Source organism: Mandrillus leucophaeus, unplaced genomic scaffold (assembly GCF_000951045.1).
Source record: "Mandrillus leucophaeus isolate KB7577 unplaced genomic scaffold, Mleu.le_1.0 Scaffold1033, whole genome shotgun sequence".
NCBI lineage: Eukaryota > Metazoa > Chordata > Mammalia > Primates > Cercopithecidae > Mandrillus > Mandrillus leucophaeus.
The window spans coordinates 46,622-65,217 of NW_012098466.1; the positions used below are offsets into that span (position 1 = coordinate 46,622).

An 18,596-nucleotide genomic window follows, 5' to 3' on the forward strand; every position below is an offset into this window, starting at 1 on the left:
GGTATAAAGACAAAAACAAATTATTAAGACAATTTCATATTCTCACAGAAGCTATTAAGAAAATAAAGCACAGAGTAAAAAGTGACTAGGTGGTGGTGGTGCCTTTTTGAGGAGATTCTGGAAATCCAAATGATGAGTAACCAGCTTTGTGAGGATCTTGAGGAGAAAGTTATAGGGTCTTGCAGGTTACTGTATTAGTTTTCTGTGGCTATGCTAACAAATTACAACAAATTTACCAGCTTAAACAACACAAATGTATTATCTAAGAGTTCTTTGAGATAGAAGTCTTCCATGGGTCTCATTGGGCTAAACTCAAGATGTTCGCAGGGCAGCACTCCTTTTTGGAGACTCTGGGGAAGAATTCATTTCCTTACATTTTCCAGCTTCTGGAGGCACCCGTAGTCCTTGGGTTTTGCCTCTCTTCCTCCATCCTCAAACACAGCAGTGCTGCATCTACCTGGCTCTTCCATTGCTACCTCTCCCTCTAATTCTCTTCTGCCTCCTGCTTCCACTTGTAAACATCCTTTTGACTACATTGTGCCCACCTGGATAATCCTGGATAATCTCTCCTTTCCAAGGTCCTTAATGTAGTCACATTTACAAAGTTCCCTGTGCCATGTAAGGTAATATATTCACAGGTTCCAGGGATTAGGACATGGACATTTATGGAGGCCCATTATTCCGCCTACTACAGATTGGACTTTGATCTAACTGAAGTACATTAACTAGTGGAGAGATTTTAAGCAAAAAAGTGACATGAGCTGCTTTATATTTTAAGAGTTCCTTCTTCATACCATGTGAAAGATCTGTGTAACGAAAAAGGGAAAGCAGGAAGAACAAATATGAGTGTATTCATTTGTTCTCGCATTGCTGTAAAGAACTACCTGAGACTGGGTAATTTATAAAGAAAAGGGGTTTAATTGGGTCACTGTTCTGCAGGCAGTACAAGCAGCATGGCTGGGGAGGCCTCAGGAAATTTACAATCATGACAGAAGGTGAAGAGGAAGGAGTAATGTCCTACATGGCCGTAGCAGGAGGAACAGAGTGGAGGGGAAGGTGCTACACAATTTTAAACAACCAGATCTCATGAGAACGCACTCAATATCATGAGAACAGCAAGGGTAAAATCCACTCTCATGATCCAATCACTTCCCCCGCTCCCCAGCCCCTTTTCCAATACTGGGGATTACAATTCGACATGAGATTTGGGTGGGAACCAAATATAAACCAGGTCGAGTCTCTCAATAGACCCAATAAGAGATAGTGACTTTGACTAGGGTGACAGTAGTGAAGATGGTAAGGACTGTCAGATTTGAGAAGTATTTTGGAATAGAAGAAACAGAACTTGCCGATAGGTTCAATGTAGAAAGTTAATAAAAGAAAAGGACCAAGGATGATTCCTAAAATCAGAGCTCAATCAACTGGTTCATGGTAGTGTCACTGACTGAGAATGATGGAGAGTGGAGGAAGACTACATGGGTTTGGAGCAAAACATGGACATTAAGGTGTACCAGGCTAGAATGGTCATGATTTCATGCAGTCATTTCTAAAAACAACTATATTTCCTGAAATAACTATATGAAATCCAAACGGAGTTATCAGGTAGGAAGTTGAATTTATGAGACTGGAGCTTGCAGTAGAAAAGCAGAGCTGGAAACATAAATTTGGGATTATCATCATAAAGATGATATTGAAACCACGAGCCTGGATGAGCTCATCCAGGGAGGAAAAGTAGACAAGAGAGGAGGGCAAGAGCATATCCAGGAAAACTCAAATCTTGACAGGACTTATTCATATTTATAGTCCTAGCACCTAGTGCTGGCAAAGAGTGTCTGCTTCATAAATTGCTGATAAACACAGGACCAACATTCTGGGACTCCATACTATTAGGAATTAAGTTATAAAAATTTACCACTAAATAAATTACAGTAAAAACAAAGGTAATAAACACCCAAAGCCCATCAGTTCCTAGTCGTTTTACCACATTTATTATTATTTTACTGTTTACCACATTTTACTATTATCTTACCATTTACCACATTTTACTATTTGCTCTTGAGATTAGTTATTACATCTATTATATTGTCCTAACTCCACTGTCCGTGATGTCACATTAGTAATGGTGTGAGTATTTACACCATGGAAATTGGCAAGTGCCACAAGTTTATTATTTTGCCAATTGTTGGACTCAAAAAAGAGATAGAGAAAATGTTAATCAGACAGATTCCATTTAAAGTGTCACATTTATAGTTATCACATTGTGAATAGCACACAAAAATGGGGAAATATTTTTCCAGTATGTGAAAATTATTACCTGATTTAGTGAAAACGTTGCTCATATCAGTGATGAATAAATGAGGTTCTAACAAATGTCTTCATTGTTTGGCTTTCACCTTAATCATTAACATAAAGGAAAATTTCCGTCAACATTAATGTCAGAATTACACTTGCGAATTAATCGCACTCTTAGGTTGGCAAGAGATAAAAGAATTTAGCAAAAATCAATAAAAGCATTCAGTGAAAATCAATTGGTTATATGGCATTCACAGGAGTAATATATATTTTATTCTTATGTGTAAGTGTGTGTTTTGCTACACAACATTTATAATAACATGGCATATAATAAACCATACACACACATGCACTTAGGCACACACCTATATTTTTCATAAAGAACCAGTTAAACATTTACCAGCACATCACCACTTACATCTAAACCTAATTAATCGCTATATGGTATCATATGCAGAATTAAAATCATTATATTACTATTTGTTTTTGGAAGTAGCTAAAATATTCATAGCAAATTCATGATCACTGTTTTAAGATATTGATAAGTTATGTCATTTGAGTTTCAGTAAAATTAAAATGGGTTATAGTTTATCTTTATTGGCCTGAATTTATGCTCCATCATTGATATTTTTCTTCTTCCTACACAGATTCTGAGCACCATAGGCAACTTAAAAAAGAACAGGTTAAAAAAATGTCTTGGCTTTTGTCAAAGAATTATTTATGGATCGATCAGTATGTGGGCCTGATTAAAGCATCCAGGCTTTCCTTGTGCAGTGTGATAGTCACTAACATGTGGCTATTTAAAATTACATTTAAATTAGTTAAAATTAAATAAAAATTTAAAATTCAGTACCTTAGTTAAACGAAGCAATTTTAACTGCTCAATAACCACATGTGGCTAGCAGCTACCACATTGGACAGGCCGGATTATAGAATATTTCTATCATTGCAGAAAGTTCTGTTGGATAGCCCCTATCTAGAAAATGCCTTGCACATAGAAGATACTCTACTACTGTTAACTCAGTGATCAAATTTTACCCTATTTTGGAAAGCTGAAAAGTTTAATAAAATCTTTTTCAGGAGAAAATAAACCACCAAAATGATTGCGTATTTGGATATCTTTAGATACAGTTGGCCCTCTGTATCTACAGGTTCTACATCCACAGATTCACCAATAGTGGATCAAAAATATTTGAATCAAAATAAATAAATAACAATACAAATTTTAAATTTCAGTGTTTATATAGTGTTTATGTCATATTAGGTACTATAAGTAATCTAGAGATGATTTCAAATATATGGGAGGATGTGCATAGGTTATAAGCAAATGCTATGCCTTATTTACATGGGACTTGAACATCCACAGATTTTAGTATCATGGGGTGGGGGGAGGTCCTGGAACCAATCCCCTGTGGATACTGAGGAATAACTGTTAATATTCAATGTAGTAGACTGGGTGCAGTGACTCATGCCTATAATCCCAGCACTTTGGGAGGCTGAGGTGGGTAGATCACTTGAGGACAGGAGTTCGAGACCAGCCTCGCCAACAGGGTGAAACCCGTCTCTACTAAAATACAAAAAAATTAGCCGGGCATGGTGATGGGCCCCTGTAATCCCAGCTACTTGGGAAGCTGAGGCAGGAGAATCACTTGAAAACAAGAGGTGGGAGTTGCAATGAGCCAAGATTGTACCACTGTTCTCCAGCCTGGGCAACAGAGCAAGACTCCATCTCAAATATATATACATAATATATATAACATATATTATATATACACACACATATATATGTATGCATACATACATATTCAAGGTAGTGACATATTTATTGGACATCTTCTACGTGACAGAAGTACTAGTCACCTCACAACAGGCATATAAGATCCTCATTCTATAAGTGAGGACACTGAGGTTTAGGGAAGTTCAAAACCTTGCCTCTCCCAACTAGGCAAACAGGTATTTGTAAAGCTTAACCTTATGCTCACAGTTTCAGACCCCAAAGCCATGCTCTTTCTGGCATCATGAAGCCTCGCTTCTCTAAACATTACTTAACCTGTGCTGCAGTTTTTTCCTTTTTGGAATGGCGTTAACACACTATCTATATCAAAGCGTTGTTGAGCAATTAAATGAGTTAAGACTTGCAAAACACTAAAAGAGAGCATGGCACAGAGTAACTGCCATAAAAAAGTCTTGCTATTATTAAATGTAGAATGGCTGAGATAAAGAAGAAATAAGTCAAGATACCTCCCATGGCCAGCTAACAAAGTTTGAAACTTAATTCACCCATGTCATTCATTTAAGACCTGAACAAAGCTTTAACTTACGACAAAGCATGGGCTAACAGGATTTCCCCCGATTTGTGCACAAATGTGGAACTATGTGACCTCTCAGAGGAGCTGTCTAAATAGCATGATTTAAAAGGATAAGGTTGTGACCAGTACTGCCTATTTCCAAGTAGCGCATGAAGTACCGTGGACTCTTAACTACGTCTCATTAATGGAAAATCATGTTGACAGGTCTGGCCTTCTGTTTTATTGTTATTCACCTATTACTAGAGGAAAGGGCAATGGAAAGCAATAGGTTTACCTCTTGAACTTAAAATGTTACTCAATTCATCAGTTATTTTCATATACCCATATTTTCTATGACACTCATAATTTTAACCAAGCAGCTCAAATGGAAAAAATAATAGCTACCATTTATTGCTCATCTACTAGGATGTGGGTGTTCTCTGTGTATTGTCACGGACACGCAATAAACAGTCAGAGGGAGGTACTGCTATTTCTCTGTAGTTACATTTGAGAAAACCGACTCCTTCGTAATTTGTCCAAGGTCACACAGCTACTCAGAGGAAAACAGCATTTAAACTCAGGTCCTCTTGATCTTAAAGCCTAAGTCCATACCAACTCTGCCACCACATGTAGCAACATGAAACACACTCATCTCTTGATATCTGCGGGGTATTGATTCCAGGATCTCCGGTGGATACCAAAATTCTTGGGTGCTGAAGTCCCTGATATAAAATGGCATAGTCTTTTATATATAGCCTACACACATCATCCCATACACTTTAAAGCATCTCTAGATTACTTATAACACCTAATACAATGTAAATGCTAAATAAATAGTTAAACTGTATTGTTTAGAGAATAATGACAAGGGAAAAATGTCTGTACATGTTCAGTACAGACACAATTTATTTCCAAATATTTCTATTCCAAGGTTGGTTGAATCCATGGATGGGAGCCCACAGATAGGGAGGGTGGACTGTAATATGAAACAAGGACAGAAATATGTGATGTGTCTATTTCATTACCTTTGGTATGTCTGAAGCAGAATTTCTAAAACAGAATAAAAAGCCTGGGTTCCAGAAAAATCAGTAGTCCCATTATCCAATAACAAAATTGACTCAGAATTGTATCTCAGCGGGATCACCACTGGCAATGCAGGAATGTTGAGCAGGTGTGAACTCAGACCCAGGCCTGCTGATGGCTTGTGGTCACCGGGGCTATGTTTGGCAAGCATAGTTTGATTTTGCAAGAAACCCTTGACCAGAAAAATCAAAACTTTCTTTCTGAATACATAATTAGAGAAATGAGAGCTATGTGTTTTTGCAAGTACGAGTGCCAGGAGCAAATGCAAAGTTGTTTTGAGGGTGAGGGTGGATGTGTTTCTGACCCTATTTCCAGCCTATCAAGGGCATGACTGACTGACCACCTCCAGGAGAATTCCTCCACATTCGTAGCGCATCCTCCAGACCTGGTCACTGCCTCCCGCATCTTGCCCCAGCTCTCTTTTGTCTGTACTGACCCCTCGCTCCTTCCCTCCTCTGTGCCTACCAGCTTGGCATTCTGATGGATTGGCTTCGCTGGCTCTCAATCCTCCCACTTTGTTCCGGAGTCTGAGGCTTGACTCCTACATCCTGGCACAGTGCTTGCTTCTTTCTGCACTCCTGGTAACCAAGCTCTTTGGCTCTGCCCCAGGACCCCCTCCTGTGATCCACTCAGCCCAGCAAACCTGTAAACACAGCTTGCCAGGCCAAACTCTGTGCCCCCTCCCCACTTCTGGCCTCTGAGAGCCATGCCCTGGATGTTACCTCACCAACCCACGGTCTCTGGAGCACCTGTGGAATTCGACTGGACTGGCTCCAGCTTTTACAGTCTCTCTGATTTGCTAATGTACACTGTGAAAAGAAGTAAAAGTTCTGCAAGTGAGAAACTCAACTTACCAAGGCTGCTAGGGAGTAGAGCTTACTGCCTTCTGGGCACAGAACACATCCATCCTGGTACAATGACAAACAGCAATTCCACAGCCACAGGTCCTACCCCACGACAGAACTTCCCACTACTTCACTAAAGACTGTGCCAGACAACTGGGTTTCCTGCAACATCAGGAGCATTTTATGATCCTTCATGGTACCTACTTTCTAATCTCCATGTGCCTGGTAAAGCCAAGAAGTAAATATGCAGTACTCCAAGTATAGTGAGGGTGTCCCTGCCCGTAAAAGCCACACCAATATAGGAAAGTCCTGGTGGGGGATGGGAGGGTGGGAACCAACATTCTATTCCTCACCCTCAACAGGTACAAGGACACTTCAAATGTTATGTGGCTTGGTTATGACTTGTCATTCAAGTGTTTTCCTGGAACAAAGCCAACTTTGGTGTATAGATGATTTGGTGGAGCACATTTAGGAATCATTCAGAAAAGAGTTGTGTGTCTGTTCTGTGCTCAACACTGTCCTAGACATGGGGGATACAGCAGTAAACAATTCAGGCGTCTGTCTTCACGGAGCTTACAAACTAGTGTGGAAGACAGACACTGAAAAGTCATATGAGTCTTTCAGGCAGTAGAAGTTATGATAGAGAATTACAGGCACAAAGGGAGCTGACAAAAGGAGACAAATCTGGTCTAGGAACTCGGAGAAGGCTTCTTGGAGAAAGTGATGTTTCAGATGACACCTGAAGGTTGAGTAGGAAGAAGAGAAGGGAAAGGCATTAGGGAAGTGGGCACAAAACATTCTAATCAATCAAAACAGTATGAGTGAAGGACTTGAGACAGCAAGAGCAGGGTACATTAAAAAATATTTTTTGAAAGAAAGCCGGTATGCTGGATTCTAGAAAGGCGGGCAGAGAAATGAGCGATGAGACTGAGATGTAGGTAAGAGCTAAATCATATTCAGGCCACTGAAGAGTTTCAAGTTTGATTTTAACTTAATGGAAATAGGAAGCTATTAAAGGGTTTTGATCAAGAGAATGACATGAACAGAAAAATTGCTCTGGCTATGACTTAGTGATTGAATTCAGTGTGGTGGAGGAAGAGAGAAGGCATATACAGTGGATACAGGTGTGAGATATGCCAACTCAGCACCAGCTGCACTGCCTTCTCCACTCTGTCCTCATTACATAATAGAAACCTGGAATCACATTTTTCCAGAAACCCTTCCCCACCTCTTTCTAACTTAGATTCTGCCTTTGAGAGGCCCCTGTGCAAGATGTGGAAAGTGATGGAGACACACCGTATTTCTCCCCTGGCAGCTGTGTGCAGATGTGAGGTTTACAGGAGCTTCTGGACAAGCTCCTGCACGTCAGCCTCTTCCACATGGCAAGCAGCTGAGCTCAATGGGATTTACGTTTCCCTGAACCAATTGATTGTCAAGATTTCCTGGAAGTCAATAACGGTTTTTCCCAAAACTGATAATCCTAGCCTTTCCAAAGTTTATGATTATGCCTTTAATCTCCTCTGTCAAATTCCTCCTACTTGAAATATCTAGGGTGGTTTTTATCTTCCTTACTAGACCCCAACTGTTAAAAGCAGGGAAGAAGCTCTTGCAACATTTGGGGTGAGAGATTGTGGGGGCCTGGTCTGGAGTGTGGGCAGTTAGGATGAAAGGGGGATGGATTTATAGATATTTAAGAGGTGGAATCTTCAGATATTGTTATTAATTGGATGGGGGAGGTGAGGGAATGAAGGGGTTAAGAATCATCACCGCATTCTTCGTTTAAAGGTCAGTCAGTCTTGCTAAATTTGCCATCCAGTCCCTGTACCTGAAAGTGATGTAGACATTAAGTTGGCCAAATTCGCCAGCCCTGTCAGGTCCCTTTCCAGGTTGAACTGCTGAGGTCAAAGAACTGAGGGAGTCAAATATATGATGAGGAGTAAGTTGTCCTTTGCAGGATGTGAAAATCTATGTGTCAGAGGTTATGGGTCATTGTAATGAGTTATCTTCTTGTATGAAACCATTCGTGCCTTCTCTGGAGCAAAGGAAATTAGCTAAGTCTAACCCTATCCAAATCTCCCCCTAAAAGAAACCTGCTAGGGCAATGACCAAGCAACTGTGGTCAGAGCGAGGGCTGAGGGGCTGGGGATGAGAAGGAGCTTCCTAACAGAGACTACAGAGGATGTGGAACACCAAGAAGTAGACCAAATTACAATCCAGAGCAAAATTAGCTTCAAACACCAAAGAGAGAAAGTTTAAACACTAAGCCATGAGAAGATCATACTTGTCAAGGGAGGTGGCAGAATCCCAGGGGAAGGTGGAGAGCAGAACAGGAGCACATACAGTGAAATTATATATGCTTGGAAGGTGTGGATGTTGAACAGTCATCCTCACCATCAGGGAACTAGGGCAAATTGGGGAGGTGAATATAATGAAGATCTAGATGGCTCAGGAAAGCAGGGAAGAAAGCATTTTCTCTGCCAGTGGTCTTTACAGGACAAGCCTTACCCACAGACCAAGGCCATTGACTACATATTCTGGAACGATTTCTAAAGTGCAATACCAAAGAAGTAGAGCTGTTTAAGTGTATCTCAAATGTACCAAAAAGGAGGCTTTTTTGGAACATAAAATAGCTTTAGGATAATTATTTCACTTTCTTAGTGATATTTTCTCTTAAGAGAAATTTAATCCATTAAATTGTAAACTCATTGAAGACAGCGTTCACTATTGAATCCCTAAAACCCATCACAGTGCACAGCTCATATAAACACAGTAAATACTCATTCAATGGATGAGGATTGGATAGGAGATCCCAAGATGCTAGACACGGGGCAGCTTTATTCAGTGAGCTAACCACACACCCTTACCCTTGTGTCTGTCTGTAGGGAAATACGTGCAGAATTCCCATTCAAACATCAGAAATTCGAAGTCAACTAGAATGGGGTTAAGAATTTCCCCTCCCACCATCTTCCTCATCTCTCAACAACTCCTCTAAACACCAACCCTCCGGCAGGGGCTCCCATGACCTGAAGTAGAGGCTTCACCAAGGGAGGTGAAATGCTTGGATAGGAGATCCTCTCAGGGGCTGAGGGGAGAAGGTGACTGTTAAAACTCAGGACTCTTGCCAGTGACAACACCCAGGAGCACATATAGGTCCCTATTGCCTGGCTTTGCCATTACTACATGACAACAGACAAGTTACCTAAGGTCTCTGAGCCTGAGTTTGTTCATCTGTAGAGTTGATGGTGCCTAGTTTAAAGAATTGAGAGAACTGGACATTGTTTATAAGACACCTGCCTTAATACCTGTCCATAGTAAAATGCTCCAAAGATACATTCTCTTCCAGCATTCACCTCCCAATCCCAGCCTTAGAAATTAGTCCCTCTTCTCCCATTGCACTGCACTTACTTACCTCTTCTTTCCTCCCTCATCTATTCCAGAACCCAACTGGATAGCACAGCTCTCCCACAATCTTCTGACCCTAAAGCAATTGTATAAATGTGGCTAGAAGTGAATGAAGTGCAAAATCCTAGCTGTATTCAAGGAATTATCAGAGAGTGCCTTTCTCCTGGAAGTTGCTCTCTTCAAGCCAACTGCTAGAGGCAGAACACACAGCTGCAGGGACAGGACAACCAGAGGACAGGTCTGCTACATAAAAAGACAGACAATCATTTCCAAGAAAACATGCAGCTGAAATTTGCATTCTACAGGAAGAAGAGCAAACTCTATTAAATTTCCTCCCTAAGCAGATGTCTACAATTATTAGAACTTAAAAATACAGATGTTAAGGACCATGTGCTTAAGGAGTTAGTTAAGTTTGTGCAATTGCAGATAGGAAGATTGACATTTTTCTGAAATTGGAATTAAATACCCTAATACAATACAATGATGCTGCCAACTCATATGGCATAATAGAGGGGAACAGACTCACTGATGAAAAAAGAAGAGGACATGGACAAATCATTTCCTTTTAGTCACATCACGGCCGAGGTGGCTAGTGCCAACCCAGTATCTAGTCTACACTTCCCCTTTACTAAAAGAACCCCTATATTGCTGTGTAGTCTCAGCTAGAAAACTACATTTCTAACCCCTTGCAATGGGATTGGACAATGAGATGGGTGGAGCTTGAAAAAAAAGAAAAAAAAAAGCTCCTTAAAGGGAACTTGCTTAGCTGGCAGGCACCCTTTCATCCTTCCCTGCAGGAGTTCCGGCAGCCATCTTCTAGACCATGGGGTGATCTTGCAGATGGACGCTGGTGGAAAGTGGAAAAGCAGAAGTCTGGGACACTGAGGGCACTTTTACCACTTCACATTACTCCTGGACTGCTTACCTTCCTTTTATGTGACCAAAAAATAACTTCCTAATTTAAGTTGCTGTTATTTTGGCTAAAATGCAGATCTTAACTAATATACACATCCTAGATTTCAATCAGTTTCCTTACTAATGGTGATTATAAGTTAACACCAGAACCATAGCACTTTTTGGGTAATTGTTATATACGATTTATTGCTTTAACTGTGAAATAAAAAGTTTTATACCAATAGTTTTGATTGTAAGTCTAGATTTGACCCTCCTAAGCTAGTTTTCTGTTGTTGTTGCTTTTTTAAAGTAGGAGTACCTTTAAAGTCGGAAGAAGTATCTACTACCGACAGCTCTCTGCACCAGGTGGACACCATCTGACAATTGATGTAAGGACCCTATGGAGCCCATAGGGGGGGGGGGGGGTGAGAGAAGTGGACGTTTAGTGTATCTTATTTCTATTTGAATGTGACTCATATTGTATAAGCATGTTTCTCTTGGAAGATTTTTCCAAGAATTTTCATCAGCAGTAACAAGGGAAACATGCCCCTCTTCAGCAGACTTCCACCATCCAACTAGTCCAGGAGAATCCAGAGAAATGGTGGAGAACACTTTGTGAAAATCCTTACGGGGTTGTCATCTTCTCCTCATGCTACTTTTCCGGTTTCATTATGGATCTACCTCAATCAGTGTGAGAAGCACATGGGCACCATGAGGGACCAGGCAGACACTTAGGGGCAGAAGGGCCAGGGAATCCTATTGTGGTCTTTGGGCTTGGCTCTCTCCTAGTTGTCTTTTGTATGTTAAGAACTCCAGGAATGTTGAGCACACATGAAATTCAGAACAGCCTGCATAAATGGTTTTGATAGCCACATAAATATGAAAATACAAATGATTTCAGCAGGAATAAAATTTATTTCTAATACTCAATATTATCTGCTCCTTGAAGCTATGCAAAGACTAATAAGTGCATAAACTTCTTGAGCAGTGTTACATAAATATAAAACATGATTCATAGATATGTTTATGGCCACAGACACATTAATTGATAGTCTACAGAAAGACTTACGTTCCTTTACAAATTAAAAGGGGACACGTGTGCTGTTTCTGCTCATTTGCTGAGTATGCAACTGGAAAACCCAATCTTCTATTCTGGGATTTAAAATCTGGTACTTTCAGCAAATAACATCATCAATATTTTAAAGTCATACTGGCTTCTGGTAAGTAGCAGAGGAATTGCTGTCCCTCCTTAAATCCTTCTCTGAGGCACCCTTCTCTCTGTGATGCCCCACAACATTAACTCTTCTCCTTTGAGAGCAGGTGTGCATGCCAAGAGCAGAAATTCCTAGGGAAGCTTTTGTAAGTCCAGATCCCACCCTGCCGTCCCCTCCAGGCCTTGATTTTAGCATCAACCCAAAACTTTTTTGGATTTGTGTGGACTCTGCTTAACTTTGATGTAGAATGTCTATAGATTCTTGTCCACTGTCTAAAACAGAGGTGATCAAGAATGGCTTCTGCCCTTCAGAAGGGCCATTTTCACAGTATCACAGGCAGGAGACTCTACGCCCCTAAGCAGATCTTAGGCCTTTAAGGCCATCAGAGATGTACAGTTAGTTTGGATCAGACTTCGGTTCCTAAAACACCCTGGAATTATTTATCCAAAAGGGCAGTAGCGCTTGCAGAACCCTCAAGAGGCAGAAAACCCTCTATTCCCCCATGGAAACTTTAATCCTTTCAGGTGAGTTTTGTTTCTGTTGGAAATCCAAGACTTTGCAAACAGGATAAGACCTTCTAAAGTCACAGGGTGAATATAATGAGTGCAGGACTTGGGATACTTAGGCAGGGGGGAGAATTGGCCTTAGTATTTCCTTTCATTAGCGTCTCTATAGGTAATGATTTCCTTACTTAACTAAAGAAAAGCAATGGAAGCGGCTACCCCTCGCCTATTAAAAGGAGAAAGATGGATACCTTTAATTGAAAGCAAAGCATCACAAAATTCTTTAATTATAAGCTCAGATGGGGCTTTGAGCTCATCTTGTATCTTCTTGGCTTTCAGCAGGATAGCATTAAGCTTTCCTAAAAAGATAAGACTCAATCTATTTTAAAACATATCCAAAGACGGCATTCCAATTTCTGTTCCTTTGTTAGGGTACTTTTTTCCCTTTCTAACCTCACCACAGGTGAACTTTTCCTGTTGCTAACCTGAAGTCTTCACATTAGAGCTTGGCTCAGTTTGCTCAGCAGAGCTGGTGGATAGCTGGTCACCATCAGCCTTTTCTAAACTGTACTTCCATCTGTCCATCTGTACAAAATTATAACAATTAATTAGGATATTTGGATTTAAATCAATAAATTTGAACCCGGATGCCAACTGAATGACTCACTGACATGGCAAAAGACTGCCTCCCTTCTTTTTGTCATAGTTTTTCTTATCTCTGTCATCAGCTCCAATGCTAACATCTCTCCCTTTTCCATCTCTCTTGCAAAACTCCCCACACAAGTTCATTCACACACAGGCACACACAAATGTGCACATTTATACTGGTAAATAGAAAAACATCCCTGAAGCAGCTAGTTAACACTTACACCTTACCCCTCACTATTCACATTGAGGGGTAAGAGTTCAGGGTCCAGACTCTGGAACCCATTGTCTGGGCCTAAATCCTGGCTCTGGGACCTTGGAAACATTTTGTAATCTACTTTGTAAGCATTTTCTCATCTGTAGAATGGAAACAATAATAGTACCTACCTTAGAGGGTTGTGGAAATGATTAATGAGTTAATACATAAAAGCTCTTTGAATGCAGTCTGGTAATCTAATACTAAAGACTATATAGTTGTTAGCTATTGTTACACCCTTCTTGCAGCAAAGGGATATTCAGAGGCATCAAACTATGCCCAATATTCCAGAAGCCAAGAGTTTGAGAAAGAACAGGAGTGGGATTGAAGTTTAAGGGAAGTGGGGGTAAGCAAGAAGAGTCGCCAGGGTGAAAGATCAAAGAAAAATAGGGCAAAAAGCAAACAGGAGATTAACAAAACTACAGAGAAAGGGCAAAAGCTGGCATTTAACCGGGAAAAGGTAGACGGAGAACATAAGGGAAAGGAAGATAAAGAAGAAACGAAAATGGGAAACATGAGTAAAAGGTGAGTACGTAAAGGAAAGACAGAAAAGAAGAGGAAAAGGGGGCGGAGAACAACAAAGGAGATCAAAAATGGGAAAAGACGGCATTTGCAGTTCGAGTCGGTATCGTGGGAAAAGGGTATGGAAGTAGGGAAGCTTGCGGCAGAAAGGATGGGGGAAAGAGGAGATTCAAAGAGATAACAGATAAAAGTTTCATTTGTCATTTGCAGCATTTTGTCCCTTTAAATTATGGGGCGCTGCAAGCTTACTTAACTCACCCTTGAGCCTCAAGGCTCCTGATCATGTTCCTTCTATTCCAACTTGCATTTAATCTCTCCCCCAGACTTAGCTTCTAAGGTTTGCCCTGGTCAGATGTCTGCCTTGTGTTTTTAGCCCAACAAGGCCAAAATGCAGTGATCTTGTCTTTATTTCATTTTCCCTAACCAGTCATCCTTTTCAAGTGAAATTTAGCTCTGGAGCAAATGTTTGCATCCCCTTTCTACTCCAAACATTCGGAAATCTAGAAGGGGAACTGGTGTTTTAATTTTTAAATTATTCACCTAACGGCATTCCCATTTTTAGTCAATTAAAAAGAGGTAAAAATGATACAGTACTGCAAGAATAGGTCGCTTTTAGGTCTCCAACGTGCCCTCACCATTAAAGGGTCTTAATTACCTAACCTTTTGGAAATAGGACAGAGGTCGGACGGAGGTTTAAAATAAAGTCGGCATTTAAAAAATACTTTTTAAATTAAGAACCATCGTGATTAAATTGCCTGTTTGGTGCAAAATACGTCCCCCTATTTGAGGAACTCCAGAGACCTTAAAAGGCCCTCTAAACAGATGAACCGAACGGACCGCGAGCGTCTCCTCACGCCGGGGTGATCCTGGGCCGCCGCCGCCGCCAGAGTCACGAAGCCAGACGCAGTGCGCGTCTCCGCCCAGGACTCCGGAGACTGCAGCAGCGCGAGCGGCCGCCGCGGCCTGGGCTGCTCCTGGAGTCGGGGAGGAGACGCGACTCCCGCAGACACGTGACCTCCTCCCAGCCGCCGCTTCCCGCGACCCAGATCCGTCCCCGGAACCCGTGCCCGGCGGGGCGGGCTGGGGGACACGTAGCTGGCGCCCCAGTCCCTGCTGCGCCCTGGTGCGTGTACCTTCGGCGTTCTCCCCTCGGTTCACTTATCACTGCCAATAATCAGTGTTTCGGAGATCACCCGGGGAAGAATGTAAATATCCCTCTCGGTGCAGGAAAAACCTTGGTTTTATCTCTATGCTTTTATGTGTATCTAGAGAAATATATATACTCCCTCCATCCCACCCCTGGGAGTCCCTCAAGACATGCTTTCCCCTGGACTCGCAGGGCGGCGTGGGCAGTGCGCATCCCCGGGCACCTCCTGGTAACTCTCACTAGCAGTGAGTCAGGCTCCCGGGGTGGCTCTGGGGAAAGGTAACCCGGCTCTTGCTGGCCTGTGCTTCCCAGCGCCGAGCGCCGCGGCTGCAGGGCGAGCGCGCGCGCGCACGGGTTCCCCGAGCAGTGATGTGGCAGCAGCGGCAGGTCGGATCACGTTGCTGGCCCTGTGCTGGTACCCGTTTGAGACAGGATTAAGGAGGGAGGCTTTGGAGGTGCCAGCGGTAGTAAACGTGGGCTCTGCACACTCCGGGCGTCTCTTATCGCGCGGGGGGACGGGGGGATGGGGAAAGCACGTAGCGTCACCGGAGGCTCGGAACGCGGCGGAGTTGAGCGGGCGGGTGATAAATGCTGCATAGCTTTCCTGTGATAGCCCCTCTCGTGCCACCCCCTTCTCCCTCCCCAGCCCCCACTCAACCCCGGCTCGCTCCCCGCCGCGTTCCTCCAGGAGCACACGCGGCTCCAAACGTCGTCATCTGCTGCTGTGATTAGTGGCACCGCAATTCCGGCTGCTGCGGGGAAGTTTAGGTGGCCCAGGAACGCCGTGTCACCGAAAGACACTTGGATTGCGACATTCGGACCCGGTGACAACGTTTTCAAGTGTCTTAAATCCTTCAAGGAGCGGATTGCAAGTTGCTTCTTCTCGAGGCAACCTCTCCGCCCCACTGATCAGTGAGCAAACAAGTCTCCAAAATTTCCTTTGGGACTCAAGTTTACCCACCGCGAATTCTCTTTTTCTTTCCTTTTTATGGTTCAAACCAACAGCACAGTCGGTGGAAAAGCAAAAAGCCACGTTCACATTCCTGCACCGTAATAACGGACGAACCCAGGGAGTCGCATTTCCGAGCCAAGGAAGCTCAGGCTGCCCCGCACCCCCGCACCCCCACTTCCCCCTCCCCCTGCCGACTCCATCGCCTTTGGGAAGATGAATAGCTTGGCCGAAGTTGTTTTTCCTTTCCGGTGGCCCTGATCAGGTGTCCCCGCCCCCTCCTGCTGTTCGCCTTCTCTCGCCGCCTTCTCCCGACGCCCCCTCCCGGCCCGGCCCCTCCTCCCCCGCCCCCCTCCGGGCTGGACCGCGGATGGTACGTTCCGCACGTGAGCTGGGTGCTGGTCTGGCCGGCGACGCGCGTGCCCTGTGGCCAAACACTGCCTGGAGTGAGAGCAAACTACCAGCGCAGTGGGGCCGGCGCGAGTGTGCGTGTGTGTGCGTGTGTGTGTGCGAGCGCGGTGGAGGGGGGACCAACTGCTTCACACTTTCAACACTGCACTGAAGAGGGAGAGCGAGAGAGAGAGACTGGAGACGCACAGATCCCCCCAAGATCTCCCAAGCCTACCGTCCCACAGATTATTGTACAGAGCCCCAAAAATCGAAACAGAGGAAACGAACAGCAGTTGAACATGGACGAAGGAATTCCTCATTTGCAAGAGAGACAGTTACTGGAACATAGAGATTTTATAGGGTAAGGTGCACGCACCCTTGCGACTATCTGTCTAGGCTTTGGTTTGATTTTTCTCTTCTCCAGAAAGTGGTATGGAGCTGGCGAGGGCAGAGCCCCTCCCCGAATGGGTGCCTGATGCTGATTTCTGTTTTGCAGACTGGATTATTCCTCTTTGTATATGTGTAAACCCAAAAGGAGCATGAAACGAGACGATACCAAGGTAAGTGTAAGTTCCCGATATTCCTCATAACCTGCATGGGTAGTTAATTAGGGCCATTGATTTCACAGCCAAGCTCTGCCTGCAAATATATTCCAGCCCCTGAGCTTCCCCAACTGTGAATTTTAAGTGGCTTGCTGGGTACTCTCAAGGGGATATTAAACATCATACCTGAATTTAAATTGCATTGCAGAACAGTCCAGAGGAACGAGGTTTCTTGGGTGTAGTTTATCACATAGTATGTTTTATGGTGGTGGGGGGCGGGGAGGGACAGAGGAGGGTAATATCCAATAAATGAATGTTTCGCTTACTGTTTTCTCTTTTCCATAACTCTCATATATTAAGGATACCTACAAATTACCGCACAGATTAATAGAAAAGAAAAGAAGAGACCGAATTAATGAATGCATTGCTCAGCTGAAAGATTTACTGCCTGAACATCTGAAATTGACAGTAAGATGCACGTTTTCATTCTTTGCTGCTCTCCAAAGGCGTTTTAATTGTCTGGTGCGACTCCCAGAAAATATAAGAATAAATGTAAATATAAGTTCCTGATTTACAACTTGTGCTATACCGTACAGAGTTTCCCGCAAACTGAGTCGGTGCTCCCAGCTGAAGGCAAGAAATCATTTATAACCTGTCTTGTGGAAAGCTCAAGAAGTATAAGAATAGTACTTCTTTCAAAGTGTTTCCTTAAATTGCTGTGCTGAATGGACAGCCAATTAAGCCAAATGTGTGTTTTTTAAGTAACCAAGTGCCCCTTTCTTTTTTGCACTACTGCAGACTCTGGGGCATCTGGAGAAAGCCGTAGTCTTGGAATTAACTCTGAAACACCTAAAAGCTTTAACCGCCTTAACCGAGCAACAGCATCAGAAGATAATTGCTTTACAGAATGGTAAGTCAGTTCAGGGAGGCCAGCCTACCCTGATGAAGCGGGGCAGCCCACAGGGGAGCAGTGTCAGGACTCCTTCACCTGCACCCCACCTCTTTCGGTGGGCTCATGGGTTCCCTCTCATTTGTTAAATTGCTTTATACTTTCCCTTCATTGGAACGAGCCCATTTCCCGAAGCATCCTAGAGGCTTTCAGCAGAACTCGGAGAAATCAGGTTTTAAAGTGGCGGTTGCACCCGCTCCACTTTGGTTTTCAGCTGGGAGGAGAGCGCCCTCTCCCAGCTCCGCACCTCCGCCACCCCCCTTCTCTCGGCAACCGGTGGATTATATCACTTGAATACTGGGGAAAAACCGAGATCACTTTAGTCGATGCAGGGCCCACGTGATAAGCAGATGTTTTAACGTGGGTATGTTTCTTCTTGCCTCCACTCCTCCGTCCCCACCCCCCTATCCCTTCCTCATCCTAGGGGAGCGATCTCTGAAATCGCCCATTCAGTCCGACTTGGATGCGTTCCACTCGGGATTTCAAACATGCGCCAAAGAAGTCTTGCAATACCTCTCCCGGTTTGAGAGCTGGACACCCAGGGAGCCGCGGTGTGTCCAGCTGATCAACCACTTGCACGCCGTGGCCACCCAGTTCTTGCCCACCCCGCAGCTGTTGACTCAACAGGTCCCTCTGAGCAAAGGCACCGGCGCTCCCTCGGCCGCCGGGTCCGCG

At 43.5% G+C, this 18,596-nt stretch overlaps 2 protein-coding genes and 1 long non-coding RNA gene across 3 annotated transcripts in view; 2 read left to right on the top strand and 1 right to left on the bottom strand.

Moving 5' to 3' along the window:
- The window catches only part of LOC105538657, a 47,195-nt gene extending 40,611 nt beyond the window's left edge, over window positions 1-6,584 (bottom strand). Inside the window, exon 1 of the long non-coding RNA XR_001005944.1 lies at window positions 6,518-6,584. This is a non-coding gene — a long non-coding RNA (uncharacterized LOC105538657). The remainder of the gene's footprint in view (window positions 1-6,517) is intronic.
- Window positions 6,585-12,520: 5,936 nt separating this feature from the next.
- Window positions 12,521-16,194, top strand: LOC105538681. The gene is made up of 4 exons (XM_011978597.1): window positions 12,521-12,542; window positions 14,767-15,149; window positions 15,780-16,003; window positions 16,097-16,194. The coding sequence occupies exons 1-4, from the start codon at window positions 12,521-12,523 to the stop codon at window positions 16,143-16,145; spliced, it is 678 nt and encodes a 225-aa protein (XP_011833987.1). The 3' UTR covers window positions 16,146-16,194.
- Window positions 16,195-16,388: 194 nt separating this feature from the next.
- The window catches only part of BHLHE41 (basic helix-loop-helix family, member e41), a 4,790-nt gene continuing 2,582 nt past the window's right edge, over window positions 16,389-18,596 (top strand). Inside the window, exons 1-5 of the mRNA XM_011978608.1 lie at window positions 16,389-16,791; window positions 16,927-16,990; window positions 17,333-17,440; window positions 17,771-17,882; window positions 18,346-18,593. Of these exons, the coding sequence (XP_011833998.1) occupies window positions 16,730-16,791; window positions 16,927-16,990; window positions 17,333-17,440; window positions 17,771-17,882; window positions 18,346-18,593 (594 nt within the window). The 5' untranslated portion in view covers window positions 16,389-16,729. The remainder of the gene's footprint in view (window positions 16,792-16,926; window positions 16,991-17,332; window positions 17,441-17,770; window positions 17,883-18,345; window positions 18,594-18,596) is intronic.

What these genes read in the sequence shown, in the direction of transcription:
- LOC105538681 (XM_011978597.1), top strand. Translation starts at nt 12,521, where the DNA reads ATGGAAACTTTAATCCTTTCAG. An exon ending in GAGATCACCCGGGGAAGAAT is followed by an intron (nt 15,150 to 15,779) that starts GTAAATATCCCT and finishes GCGTTCCTCCAG; the next exon opens with GAGCACACGCGGCTCCAAAC. An exon ending in CCTCTCCGCCCCACTGATCA is followed by an intron (nt 16,004 to 16,096) that starts GTGAGCAAACAA and finishes TCAAACCAACAG; the next exon opens with CACAGTCGGTGGAAAAGCAA.